We start from the raw sequence: 14,099 nt of genomic DNA, 5'->3' as shown, positions 1-14,099 counted from the left end.
CCATCCGTCTCAGCCAGTGATGCTAATGGTTCAGAATGATGGGAGTTGTAGTCCAGGAGCATCGTGAAGGTCAGAGGTCTCGCCACTCCCGCTTTTAGAGCCCAGAGCGTAGGGTTGAGGTCCCAGCATGTCTCTCAAGTTCTAGGCTCCAGAGGGAAGAACAGAAAGACATAATTCCACCCGGGGAGAACTTGCTAGTATATTCAAATTGGCCAAACAGATTCCGATTGCAGAATTTGGGTGTTATCGAGTTGCAGAATCTTGTGTCACGAAGAGGGTTTTTGTTGCAGGGTTCTAGGTGCCACACCTACCAAACCGCAGTTGGCGTTCAGAGCGCCCGCTGTTCCTGCCGCTGCTTGGAGTCCACCAGTCCCGAGAGAAGCCTCGTCATCTCGTCCAGTTTCCTGTCCAGGGACTCGATCCGCTTCTCCAGCTCCCGGTGGGAGCTGCTGAGGCTGGAGCTGAGGTCGCACATGATCATCTGCATCTGCAGCAGAGGAAGAACAGGACACGGCTGTCAACAGTTCAGCCTTTGCTCAAATTACTTCTCGGGACTGGCCCACAGGTGGCGCTCTTGTCCTCAGGGACGGGGGGAAGTGACAACTGGGGTGCTGCAGGGTTCTGTCCTGGTCCTGGTGTCATTCAACAGCTTTGTAAATGACTTGGATGAAGGAAGTGAGGGGATGCTCATCTGATTTTCAGATGACACCAAACTGGGAGGGGTAGCTTATGGCAGAATTGGGATCCAATACGACCTTAACAGACTGGAGAACTGGGCCAAAACTAACAAAATAGGGACAATTGTAAGGTTCTGCACTTAGGCAGGAAGAACCAGATGCAGAAATATAAAATGGGGGGGCACAAATTGCCTCATTCCAAGCCTGCTATTACATTATATTTTTTTTATATAATATATTCATATTCATATTATTATTTATTTTATTTGTATGCTGCCCTTCATCTGTAGATATCGGGCAGTCCAATACCAGATCTAGTGAACACTTCTTATTTAGCCTTTTGGATGACATCAAGTCCATCAGTTTAGTCAACCTAGCCTACCTCACACGGTTGTTATGAGGATCAAAGGGGAGAGGAACCCAGTTCAGCTACTGATTGATTGATTGATTGTGTGACTGCAGTACATTGTTTATTGCTTTCGTTTTATGGATCAATGGTATCGTTAAGATAGTAACATTCATGTTAAATTGCTGTTTTAGGGGTTGTTTTTAAAAGTCTGGAACGGATTAATCCATTTTGCATAACTTTCTATGGGAAAGTGTGCCTTAGTTTTGGAACGCTTTGGTTTTGGAACAGACTTCCGTAACAGATTAAGTTTGAGAACCAAGGTACCACTTTACTGTCAAAGAAGCTACACCTCCAGGAACTTATCAGTGGCCTTTTGGCGAGAATTTGCTAACGCTTATTATATTGGAAACACACTGCGCTTAAAGGCATTGCATTGCCTTAGATTAATAGAACCACAGAACTGTAGAGTTGGAAGGGTCCTTGACACCCTGTGATGCCAGAATTCTGCCCACAGCAGTTCCTGGGTGGGCTCAAACTGCCAGCCTTCTGGTTAACAGCCAGATGCACTAGTCCGTTGCACCACAGGAGAGTCGACAGAGGATGCATACACGCTGCGCATGTAAAGCATGTTCCCCGCACCACAGCCCAAAGAAGCCTGGGAACTGTAGCTCTTTAAAGGGTAAGCTGCAATTCCCCAGGATACATTTATTGGGGAGCAATACGCTTTAAACTTGTGTGTACACAGCCTCTTATCGACCGGGCAACAATGTCCCCAGCACACAACTCGCCTTAGAGACATCCATCATGGCATTCACTTGGTCTCGGATCTTCCTGTGCTTCATCCTCACATGTCGGAACCTACGAGGAGAACAGAGAAGTTATTTCCCCTCCTGGTCTTTCGCCAATGTGCTTCCTTTCCAAATTGCAATGGAGAGAAGAGTTTTAACAGTTAAAACGTACGCAGCAGCCGTGACCCGCCGGTGCACTTTCCCCAGGAAACCCTGGTCACTGGATGCGTGCGCTCGCTATAATTTCTAGTGAAATATACAACACCCTCCCAGGCCCATCTCCGAGTGGCTCAGATCCCTTGCACGCAGGATGACTGACGGGTAACAAATCTAACCGGCCCTTGTCGCCGCCGCCTCCCATCTCAAATCGAACGATCAGTTCAATTCGAAATCCTCGCTTGACTAGGAATATTTATGCACAAAAAATGGATGGAAGAAGAAGTTCCAGCCAAAGAAAAACGAATAAGCAAGGTGATGTAGAATTAGGCAAAGTTAACAGCAAAAATAAGACGACTTAATGAGGATTGTTTTGCAGAAGAAGAAGAGTTTGGATTTGATATCCCGCTTTATCACTACCCTAAGGAGTTTTAAAGCAGCCAACAATCTCCTTTCCCTTCCTCCCCCACAACAAACACTCTGTGAGGTGAGTGGGGCTGAGAGACTTCAGAGAAGTGTGACTAGCCCAAGGTCACCCAGCAGCTGCATGTGGAGGAGCGGGGAAGCGAACCCGGTTCACCAGATTACAAGTCTGCCGCTCTTAACCACTACACCACACTGGCTCTAATCCCAGGGCTCTGAGCCTTCTTCCTTTGGGTGTTCACCTGATGGTTTCTCCCACCATTCCTTGGCTCCCAAGCAGTCCACGACATAAAAAGGGGGAACTGTCAGAGCAGGACCAGGGCAGTGCAGCCCTCTCCCCTACCCGACTTGGCACTACACCTGAGCACCCCATGACCTGGGAGCGATTGACTTACATATGGATGGCTGCCAGCAGCCTTCGGTGATGTTTGCGTGTCCTTAGGCCATCCTTCCTCTTGGTGTGTTTGTGCAGCATCCAAGCCTCCTGCAGCACGTTGGCGGCCGACCACTTCATCTAGAGGTTGGTGCAAAAAAATGGAGAGAAAAGGGAGAGATGTGACGGCTCGCCGAACCGCCGAACCAGTTTCCCTTCTCTGTCCCTAGGAACATAAGGGACCTTAGATGAAGTCAGAGCACAGGCTCAACTGCTCAGGGCTTCCCTCGCCCTGACTGACAGAGGCTGTCTGGAGTTTCAGCCAAGGAGACATTAATTAGAGATGCCAAGGATCTTTTTGCATGCAAAGCACGAGCTCTACCACTGATCTATGCTCCTTTTGCGGAAAGTTTTTGACGGTCCGCAACTGGACTAGGGAACTTTTGGCCCTGTGGATGTCACTGGGAGACAACTCAGGCAAGGAGGCCTTGCCAGCCCTACCAGGAAATACCGGGGATTTGAACCCGGAACCTTTGGCAAGCGAAGGAGAGTCTCCCACTGAGCTGCAACCCTTCCCTGCAGCGCCATTCATGACCCATCAAGCGGAAGAAGGAGGAAAACTGAAAACTGCATTAGCCTTTGATTTTGCAGGCTAGGACATCTGTCAAAAGTGTTGTGAAAGCGTGGGGGGGGAGGCCAGGGAGGAGGAAACCCACAAGGAAGTCTTGATTTGCATGTATGCTTACACACGCCCTGAGATAACAAGGCAGAGAGCCCAGGAACAGCGGTTATTGTTTATTGCAGGGGGTTCTTAAACCGTGGTCCACAGGGCACATTAAAATGGCACCTGCCAAGGCCAGGACTAGCCGCCTGAGAAACAGTTTCTACCCAAATGCAATTCTGGTTCTAAACACAGCGTAAGGGGTCTCTATAGTATAGTGTATTTTAAAATGGGGTTTCAGAGTTTTTAGGGGTTTTGGAATGTTTTACGTAGTTTTACAATTTCATTGTTCTGCATGGGACAATGACAATAAAGATATCGTATATCGTATATATTGAACAACAGAGCCAGTCGTGTTTCAAGTTTTTGCCCCTTGGTGGAAGAGCTAACCACACAAAAACATGCCCCTTGTATTTGCATATTAACATTCAAATAGGGGAGCCTTTTAGCTCTTCTGCAGGGCAAAATGCTGCAGCAGAAACCCCTGCAGAGTTTCAGTTTAGAAGGGCTGCCCAGCAGGGAAGGAAATGGAGAGGACTATATCTGCAGTTCATCAGTGTAGAAGAGTGACACTTGGACGTATGAAATTGCTTCCTACGAAGTCAAGCCAAAGTCCCATCCACCTCATTATTGTAGACACCAGGGATGCGGCCCTCCAGGCCTTTCTCTCTGGCCCTTAATACTCTCCCTCGACTACACACTTTTCTCTCATGGGCACCCCTCCCGATCCTCTTGGGGTACCATTGCCTGGCTCTGAGTATTTTTGTTCCTTCAACTGTGATAATTAAGGCTGTGCGCAGGCCCCTGACCCGACCAGAAGCCCAAATGTGGGGGCCCCAGATCAAGCTGACCTGGGAATCCACCTGACCCATATCCAGCCCCCCCCCCAAAAAAAAACTGAGCCAGAGCCTGCAAACTTGCAAAGCAGGAACACGCTTTGTGGAAAACACAATGGTAGCATTTCACTAAAAATTGTAGCCAACAAAGATACGCAACTCTGGAAGGAGGAAGGTCTGATGTAATACCCGAAAACCTTCCTGTGACCAGGAAGCCCTGTCTTCTGTTAATTCCTGATTTCTGGTGAATGATGACAAGAAAGAGGATGTTTCGAAATGAAAACAGAAGAGGCATTAAGGAAACTCAAAAGCTACACTTCCCACATTAATCTTGCTGAAATTGATTGATCCGAAAAGTCAGGGGGTGGGCAACGTGCATGTGACGCTCTTGGCTTAATTTCAAAAATCCTCTGCAAACAATTAATTCAGATGTCTGGCGAGAGTAACCTATTCCTTTCCTGGCAGCCCACTGGGGGGCAGGGGGAGGAAGTGAGGGGAGGGAGAGGGAGAGAGTGAACGGGTGGCAGAAAAAAGAGAAAAGGTAGCAGAGAGATAAAAAAGAGTGGCACCACCCACTGTTAATATGCAGGCTCCAAAATAGTATTCCCCAAGGGACTGCAGCCCTTGATGGACTAAAGTTACCCACCCCAGGTGCAGGTAATGGGAGCTATTCTCCTCTGAGGAAAGGCTGACACATCTGGTACTTTTTAGTTGAGAGAGAAGGTGAGTAAGAAGTGTCAAGCTCAACAACTTTGGGGTTTGTTCAAAATAAGCTCAACAACTCATTTTGGGGTGTCTTGGCTTTTAGTTTTTGAAATATGGCAACCCTGCTTTTCCAGGGACTGTCCTGAATTTACAGAAGCTGTCCCAGTCTCTGATTTGATCCCAGAATGTCCCTCTTAGGACGTTGTCAGGAACCAGACTGAAGGGTATTGCTCATAGGAAGAATGGTGGACACCCCCCTCTCCCTCTGCTCAAGGGCCTGATCCTGAAGCTCCTCTGGAGCAGGAGGATAGTATCGACCTAGAGCAACGGTTTTCAGAAGGACACAGTTCAGGAACTGACTGTTGGGCTGAGCTGGGAGAAGAGCAACCAAGGGGAGAGGAACGGGAAGAGAGAGAGAGCTGGTTGGATCTCCCTCACTAGAAAGCCCATGAGCTGTAGAGGCAGGCGTCTGGACAGGGTAGCCTCTCAGAAGGCTCAGTGGTTGGAGGGGGGTCACGTGGTGAGGAGACGGGAAGACGGAAGTAACTGGAGGGAAGTGGGAGGAACTCAATTGGGAGCATCTGCACGGCGAAAATGGATGCTGAATGTTTGTGCTGTGTTCAATAAAGCTCTCTGTTGCTGCAAAAGACTGCTTTCGCTTCATGCTGTTATCTACAGAGAGGGGGAAGGTAGGCCTTGCCTGGCAGACGCCCCTTTTTTTGTCAGAGAAATGTTGGAGGGTATGGAGCTATGCGACCCCCAAAGCCAAGGAGATAAGTAACTATACAGTCATACCTCATGTTACATCTGCCTCATGTTATGTTCTTTCAGGTTACGTCCCGCGGCAACCCAGAAGTACCGGAAAGGGTTACTTCCGGGTTTCGCTGCTCGCGCATGCGCAGAAGTGCAAAATGACGTCACCCGCATGCGCAGAAGCGGCGAATCGCAATCCACGCGTGCGCAGACGTGCCACTGCGGGTTGTGTTCTTTTCATATTGCGAACAGGCCTCCGAGTTACTGCTATACAACCTTTAGAAAACATCTGAAGGCAGCTCTGTATAGGGAAGTTTTGTTTTTTTTAAGTTTAATGTTTTATTGTGTTTTTCTTTATGTTGGGCAATTTCTGCCCGGACACTGTTTCCAATGGCCAAATACCGGCAATTTATGGGAAATTCCAGACGTATGGCAACCCTGAGATACAAGTGTTTCTAAGCACAGCACATACGTAAACTATGGAACTCTCTCCCACTCTTTTCCACAGTGATGGCCACCAACTTTGATGGCTTTCAAAGCGGACTGGACAAAATCATGGCAAAGAAGAGTATCAGCAGCTACAAGCTCTTCTTTGCCACTGAGCACCAGTTCCTGGGAATCGCAGGTTGGCAAAGTGCTTTTCATCCAGCTTGCTGGTTCCCCACAAGCCACTGTGAGAACAGGAAGCTGGACTAGATGGGCCTTTGCCCTGATCCAGCGAGCTCATCATCTGCCTTACCTCTTTGGCACATTGAATGTCCATCATGAAGTTATGGACGTGTTTTTCAGCCCTGCTGAATTCCAGCTTATCAGCAGCAACAGCCACCAAGAGGGCCGTGCAGCCCACTCCCTGCAAAAAAACAACGAGGACAATGAGTTTGAAGCAATAAAGCTGGAGGCACAGAGGAAATATACGCCTTGTGCCTCAGGTCAAACTAGGAATTACTGTGGCAGACAGGGACTGTGATAGCTCAGCGGAAGGGCACATATCTAATTTCAGGGTTTTCTGTATTATTAGCCTCGTTCCTCGCATAGCTCAGAAATTTAAAAACAAAAAAAATCAGCCCAGTTGGTGCATTTGATTCAGTGCAGTTTTGAAAAGCTCATTCTGCTATCTTCATTTAAAATGGCATCACATTGTATCCAAGCACAGATGAAAACCTGCTCCTTCATCTCAGGAACTACTGCTCAAATTTTGGTGGTGATCTCTTAAGAGATGCCCAAATGCATAATGAATAAACATGCAACTTCCCAAAATATATAGTAGATTATTATGGTTATGTTTGTGATCATCATTAATCACTTGCTACATGAATAGTCTCTAAACATTTTGGAAATGCAGAAAGCATTTTCTCAACGTATTTCACAAGATTTGTATATTACTTGTTTGAAATAAAAACAAAGCAGCTTAAAGCAGAGCACACAATTGTGTGGGGAAGACCCCCCAATACATTTTTAGACTGCAGCCGTCATCAGCATTCTGACCATGGACCACACTGGCTAAAGTTGATGGAAGCTGAAGCCCCAAATCTCAAGATCTCCACTTGGGCTACCCATGCAACGATCCACAGAGCAGCAGCAAAAGCCTATCATCAATAAACAGCAAAATCTGAGGTCTACACACATAGGCTTCCAATTAACACACAAGAATAAGGAGGCCGAGAAAAGCAATACAATTCAATGGAAATGAAATGTACAAATGCACACACAGTGTAAATTTGTGTTGTTTCATTCACATTCCTACGTGGAAAATTATTATTGTTACTGGATGTGGGGAGGGTGATATAATCTTTTAAAATAAAAAAAATAGTATTTATTTTATTGATAAATACCAATATATTGCCATCGAGGATTTATGGCATTCTAATTTGAAGACGAAAAGTTAACTCCAAACCGTAGCATATTCCACAGGAGGCATTTGAACATTGTTTTCCCCATTAATATATAAAATAATTTTTTGCCACGTTGTTGAAAACAAATCTTTTTTTGGTTTGTCCTCTACCTTCATTTCTGGGTTAATTTTTCAGCAGTAGCTATGGACCAGCTATGGATCTGACCATTCCTTATTTAATCCCATGATTTTGAAATACAGAATCCATTGTCCATCCAAGCCAACTTCATTTGGTCCAGCCTACATTCCCAGTAATGCCAAGGAAAGGATTGGTATCAATTCGTGTTTTGTTATCAAATGAATTTGCCAAGAGACCACTGTTATATATAGCATCCGACAGCCCTTCACAGACAGCACAAAAAGCAGCATTTAGCACTTGACAGCTTTATAGGATTTCTTATTTGACACCTGTCCAATAATAATAATGACACTAAAAAAATCAAATCAAGGTATTTGAGTCTAAAGCACTCAAGTCCATCTGCCAAACTTCTGAAGTAGCATTGTAGCATCACATTTTCAGATATGAACTTTCCATTTCAGAATCAGGCAACTTTCCGATTCAGAATTGAGAGGAAGTGTGGTGTAGTGGTTAGAGTGATTGATTAGCACCTGGGAGGCCAGGATTCAAATATCCAGTCAGCCACAAAGCTTGCCAGATGACCTTGGAGTCAGCTGCTGCCTCTTAGTCGCTGCCTAATCGATTTCATTAGTCCACACTTTCCTCCAAAGAGCTGAAGATTCTCCACCTCCTCATTTAATCCCAAAAAACCCCTGCAAGGTAAGGCAGTGACTGGCCCAAGATCACCCAATGTGCTTCAAGGCTGGGTGGGGTTTTGAACCCTTGCTTCGCAGGGTTGTTGTGAAGATTAAATGCAGAGAGGGAGAGACCACATAGCCACCTTGAGCTCCTTGAAGAAAAGGGTGGGATACGGACACAATAAATACATAATTTTGTGGGGGGGGGAGCTGGGAGACAGATTCCGGATTTGCACAAATCTACACGTTTCAGCTCTGCGCCATGCACAGACGGATCTCTTACCATAACACCGGTGAACACGCACACGACTTTTCCGCACACCGTCACCGGAACAACATCTCCGTAGCCAATGGTTAGGAAAGTGATGGGGATCAGCCAGAAAGTGCTATATAGGTAGTCGTTGTCCATATGCTCCCTGACAGGTGGGAATGAAGAGAGGTTCAATAGGAAATGTGTATTTCACATTATTGAGAGTTATATTACACCCTGCAGGGTTACTTAAGAGGACAGGAGAAATAGTAAACTCCTAAAAACTAAAATTAAACACCCATACGCAAGAGATTAAAATAGCAGATCAGTGAAGAGGTACCAGCAGTGTTCAAATTGACTCAAAATAGGCCCTGGGAAATAAAAATACATTTGGTACTGCAAGCACAAGCGCATTCTTTCCGCTTGTGACTCCCTGCCACTGGAATTCAGAGGGGTACTGCCGCTAGTCAGGGAAGTAAAACTCAGGCACAGGCTATGCTGTCCTTGCCACTACCACCACTGCTCCCTCACAGGCCCTCTCCCTCTGGGCCCAGTCTGGACCACTGCCCAAACAGACCGGGAGTGGGGCAGGGCAGGAGCGATGACGTCATTTGTCTCTCTTTGCTCGGGCAAATCCATGAGGGGATAACAAGGCTTTCAAGTTTTGCTCGTGGCAGCTTGGCATAGTGGGGAGGGGGACACCAGAGAGCGAGGAAAATAATCAAGCGGGGTTGGGTACATTTTCCCATGAAACATAACCCAGTCCAGTTAGGCAAGCGTTCTCTCCCATCATGCACCGGGGCAGGCATGCCAACACTGCAGCTTTTGAGCAGGAGACTGTTGGTTTTGCAACTGATCTTCCTCGCGACTGCTTTGAAATCCAATCTATGGGCTTTGCCTATTTATTATTTTTTTGACTGAGTGTCACCTGAAGTGACAAAATGCTTGTTTATTCTTTTCGCTGCGGCTGACTCAGTTGCTAGCCTCCGGCTCATCAGGGGAGTTTATTTACCTGTTGGCTGGGCATCAGGCGGAAAATGGGATTGTCCTTTACAAACAAAGGCCTGCTATGAAAAGGAAGAGGGTAGCACTCTGGACTGCTTCAGAGTAGAATGGGTTCCTTCTATAGTTGGGTCCATCTAACTGACAAAGCACATGTTCTGTAAGCAGAGAGCTCCAGGCTCAGTGTGCAGCTAGAACAGAAGTGGGGGATGCTGTGTCTTATAGAAGGACACAGGTAATCAGAGTCCATTCTGGTTTGGTCCCCATCCTCCTCTCTCCCACATTGTACAAGAGCAACCCTGAGATTAAGAGGAGGAAGCAGGCAGCCAGGGTCATCCCCCGAGACTGGTTGCATGTAAGGCAGGTCGGTGGGTGGGTCGGATGAGCTCGGTGGGCCAGTGCCCCGTTTGCCCTAACCCAGAATATGGCAGCTAGACTGATGACTGGGAGTGACCGCCGAGACCACATAACACCGGTCCTTAAAGACCTACATTGGCTCCCAGTACGTTTCTGAGCACAATTCAAAGTGTTGGTGCTGACCTTTAAAGCCCTAAATGGCCTCGGTCCAGTATACCTGAAGGAGCGTCTCCACCCCCATCATTCAGCCCAGACACTGACGTCGAGCTCCGAGGGCCTTCTGGTGGTTCCCTCCCTGCGAGAAGTGAGGTTACAAGGAACCAGACAGAGGGCCTTCTCGGTAGTGGTGCCCACCCTGTGGAACGCCCTCCCATCAGATGTCAAAGAAATAAACAACTATGTGACTTTTAGATGACATCTGAAGGCAGCCCTGTTTAGGGAAGTTTTTAATGTTTGATGTTTTAGTGTGCTTTTACTTCTGTTGGGAGCCGCCCAGAGTGGCTGGGGAAACCCAGCCAAGTAGGCGGGGTATAAATAATAAATTATTATTAGGTAAAGGGACCCCTGACCATTAGGTCCAGTCATGGCCGACTCTGGGGTTGTGGCGCTCATCTCGCTTTATTGGCCAAGGAAGCCGGCATACAGCTTCCAGGTCATGTGGCCAGTGTGACTAAGCCGCTTCTGGCGAACCAGAGCAGTGCACGGAAACGCCATTTACCTTCTTGCCAGAGCGGTACCTATTTATCTACTTGCACTTTTTGACGTGCTTTTGAACTGCCAGGTTGGCAGGAGCAGGGACCGAGCAACGGGAGCTCACCCCGTCGCAGGGATTCGAACCACTGACCTTCTGATCGGCAAGTCCTAGGCTCTGTGGTTTAACCCACAGTGCCACACGCGTCCCTAAATTATTATTACTATTATTATTATTATTATTATTATTATTATTATTATTATTACTAACTGACTCTCACTGCCTAACGCCAGCACAGGCAGGCCCCGGTCCTTACCGTTCGCAGACAGACAGCACCCAAAAGGCAATGAACCAGAGTCCCATCGTGAAGATTAGCAGCACCCTTCCTGGCTGGCTGTTCACCATCACCCGTAGCACGAAGGGGTACTGGAAGTGGATCTTGTTGAGGGACCCGATGCTGCGGTACGAGGCGTCTCCCAGAACGCTGCTCTGCAGCAAGGCCGCCCGCGTCACCAGGTAGAGGCGGAGGAACATGAGCAGCGACAGCAGCATGTCGACCTCGGAGAGGAACAGGAAGGCCTGCGTGGGCTGGGGCTCCAAGCAGGCGAAGTCTCCGGTGGGCAAGGGGTGGATGGAGCAGACCAGCAGCTCCAGCATGATAAACGCCAGCTTGCGGCAACTGACAGCAATCCGCCAGTCAGTCAAGGAGTTGTCCATCATGAACAGCTAAGGGGAAAGAGAGCAGATAATAATAATAAAAATCCAGTATCCAAGCGACGCCCTCTTGTCACCCCCCAGTGGCTGGTGGACGTTGGTACTGGTAGGGCAGAAGATAGGGAGACCAAGGCTCTGTTCAGCTTATTCCATTCTTTTGACAGTTCCCTAGCTATTCATTTCCATGTTATATTGGAGCTTCCGCATGATGCTAAAAATGTCACTTCCGGAAACATAGCAGAAGTTCCACGCTAAGTTCCATGCTATTTGCTTCCGGTGGGGGGTGGGAATCTGCTTGCAATTAACACTAAGGTTAGCACTAAATTTACGACATCTTCTGCTGTGTTTCTGATGTGGAAGCCACTTCCGGAAATATCGTGGACTACAGTGGAAGTTTTGTGCTCAGGTCAATGTTATTTGCTTCCAGGAAAAAGAAATCCTTTCAGAAATAGCACCAAACATGCCCTATATTTTCAGCTGTGTTTCCAGAAATGGCTTCAAGCTCAAATATAATGTGGAAATTAGAAGGTAGGGAGATGTTGGGGAAATGGAATAAGCGGCCATGGAAATGCAACATTTGTTGTTTTTGCTACAAGAGGCTAACATGGCGACCCTTCTCGAAACATATACAGCACCTTGCTTCTCTCCTGGAATTGAGAGTAAAAGGATTATGCTGAGCTGGCGAGACTAAAAGGGAACATTCGAAACCAGCAGGACCAGATTTTCCTAAAGGACTGGAAGAAATTTATCTTGCATTTGAAAGACAATTGTAATCACTTAACATCACTTGAGGACTACAGGAAGTTTTGTAAGGAGGACTTTACAAATTATTGTGAAAAGGACTAAGATTAGTGGATGTAAGACTGGACTTTTAGCAATAAGCATAGTAATAAAATGCAAAATCAGAGAAAAATTTGGAAAACCATTAGAAGGGGTTGAGGGAGGTCTCAGGCTGTGATGGCCAAAGACATATCATGTTGCTTTGGAGTTATTATGTTGGAAAATTTGTGCAAAAACTAATTAAAAAATTATATATGAGAGTAAAAGAATCAAAAGGCCTCTTAATTTCTTTGTATTTCTTTAACAATCTCTCTCTCTCTCTCCCCAAGCAGTCTCAATAAATGGTATAAAACATTCATTTAAAATAGCAATAAAAACAAGGCTTTATGAAAACAGTAGGCATTGCAACATGATAAAAGAAAACACAAATGTACATAATAAAATGGCATGTCTGGTTAGCCAAAAGGAAGAGGGTTTTTTTAGCAGGGTCAGAAACAGCACCGTGAAGGAGCCTGCCTGATATCAATAGGCAGGGAGTTCCACAGAATAGTTGCTGCCACGCCAAGAGTTTTGTTTCCCGCACAGATTCCGATTCCCAGTATAAGAATGGTAATGAATGGCTTATGAAAATGCACATATGTGTGGAAGGAGAGAAGTGTGGAAGCTCCAGCGCTCCTTCTATTGCCCATGTCCTGATGCTGCTCCCTGCCATCTACCTTGGTTCAGCTTCCATCTCCTCTCTTAAATCGCCATCTCCCCCCCACACACACTACCCCCATTCTGTCCCTAAACTCCCACAAAGCATCTCCACATCCCACAAGAAACGCATTGCCTCTTCTGCACCTAGCTTTGAGTAGAAGGAGGACCTTACATTTCCAATTATTTGTGTACACACACAACCTCCCAGAAACTGGCTGGGAAGCAGGGTGGCCTTGCCAAGTTTACAACGTGTTTTATTATCTTATATGAAGACTGCCTTTACATCTCTCGGCCAAGACAACGAAGGGAGTTTACAGTTTGAAAAGACTAAAGGCTGTGCCCTGGAAACTTCCGCATCAAATCACTGCAGTTCTCTCTACATGGGGCTGCCCTTGAAGGTGACTTGGAAACTTCAGTGGGTCCAAAATGCAGCAGCCAGGGGTCCCTTTAGATCTCAAATAACCCCTGTTTTAAGACAGCTGCACTGGCTGTCAGTTCATTTCTGGTCCCAATTCAAGGTGCTCATGTTATTGTTTAAAGCACTAAATGTTCAGGGCCCAAATATCTGAAAGCATGTTTCCTTCCCTACAGACCGTCTCTGGTGCTGAGATCAGCAGAGGGTGCCCTCGTGGTGGTTCCTTCACCTTCAGAGGCTCAGGTGGGGGGGGGGGAAGCAGAGTGGTCCAGGACAGGGCCTTCTCTGTGGCGGCCCCTGAGCTGCGGAACTCCCTCCCCACAGAGATGCATCTAGCTAGCGCTTTCATTATGCATCTCCTGGAAAATGCTGAAGATACACCTCTTTACCCTGGCTTTTGATATTTGAGGTGTATATTTTTAGGAACTGTGGTTGTAAGTTGTTTTAAACTGTTTGTAATATTGTTTTAATGCTGTAACCCACCCTGGGACCATAGGGTGAAAGACAGGATAATAATAATAATAATAATAATAATAATAATAATAATAATAATAATAATAATAAATAAGTATAATAATAATAATAATAATAATAATAATAATAATAATAATAAAAAATAAGTATAATAATAATAATAATAATAATAATAATAATGTTGTTTAGTCATGACCAACTCTTCATGACCCCATGGACTAGAGCACACCAGGCACTTCTGTCTTCCACTGCCTCCCGCAGTTTAGTCAGTAATAATAATAATAATAAT

The 14,099-nt window shown here is 46.3% G+C and overlaps 1 protein-coding gene across 1 annotated transcript in view; it reads right to left on the bottom strand.

The window, feature by feature from the left end:
* KCNN4 (potassium calcium-activated channel subfamily N member 4) overlaps positions 1-14,099 on the bottom strand; it is a 46,665-nt gene that overhangs the window by 3,017 nt on the left and 29,549 nt on the right. The window contains exons 3-8 of the mRNA XM_083627576.1: positions 11,045-11,454; positions 8,712-8,844; positions 6,521-6,631; positions 2,789-2,907; positions 1,815-1,884; positions 312-487 (exon numbers count right to left, since the gene is read on the bottom strand). Of these exons, the coding sequence (XP_083483702.1) occupies positions 329-487; positions 1,815-1,884; positions 2,789-2,907; positions 6,521-6,631; positions 8,712-8,844; positions 11,045-11,454 (1,002 nt within the window). The 3' untranslated portion in view covers positions 312-328. The remainder of the gene's footprint in view (positions 1-311; positions 488-1,814; positions 1,885-2,788; positions 2,908-6,520; positions 6,632-8,711; positions 8,845-11,044; positions 11,455-14,099) is intronic.

This window comes from Podarcis filfolensis (assembly GCF_964270895.1).
Source record: "Podarcis filfolensis genome assembly, chromosome: 8".
NCBI lineage: Eukaryota > Metazoa > Chordata > Lepidosauria > Squamata > Lacertidae > Podarcis > Podarcis filfolensis.
Note: the sequence above shows the minus strand (reverse complement) of the source record. Positions and strands in the feature narration are given on the sequence as shown.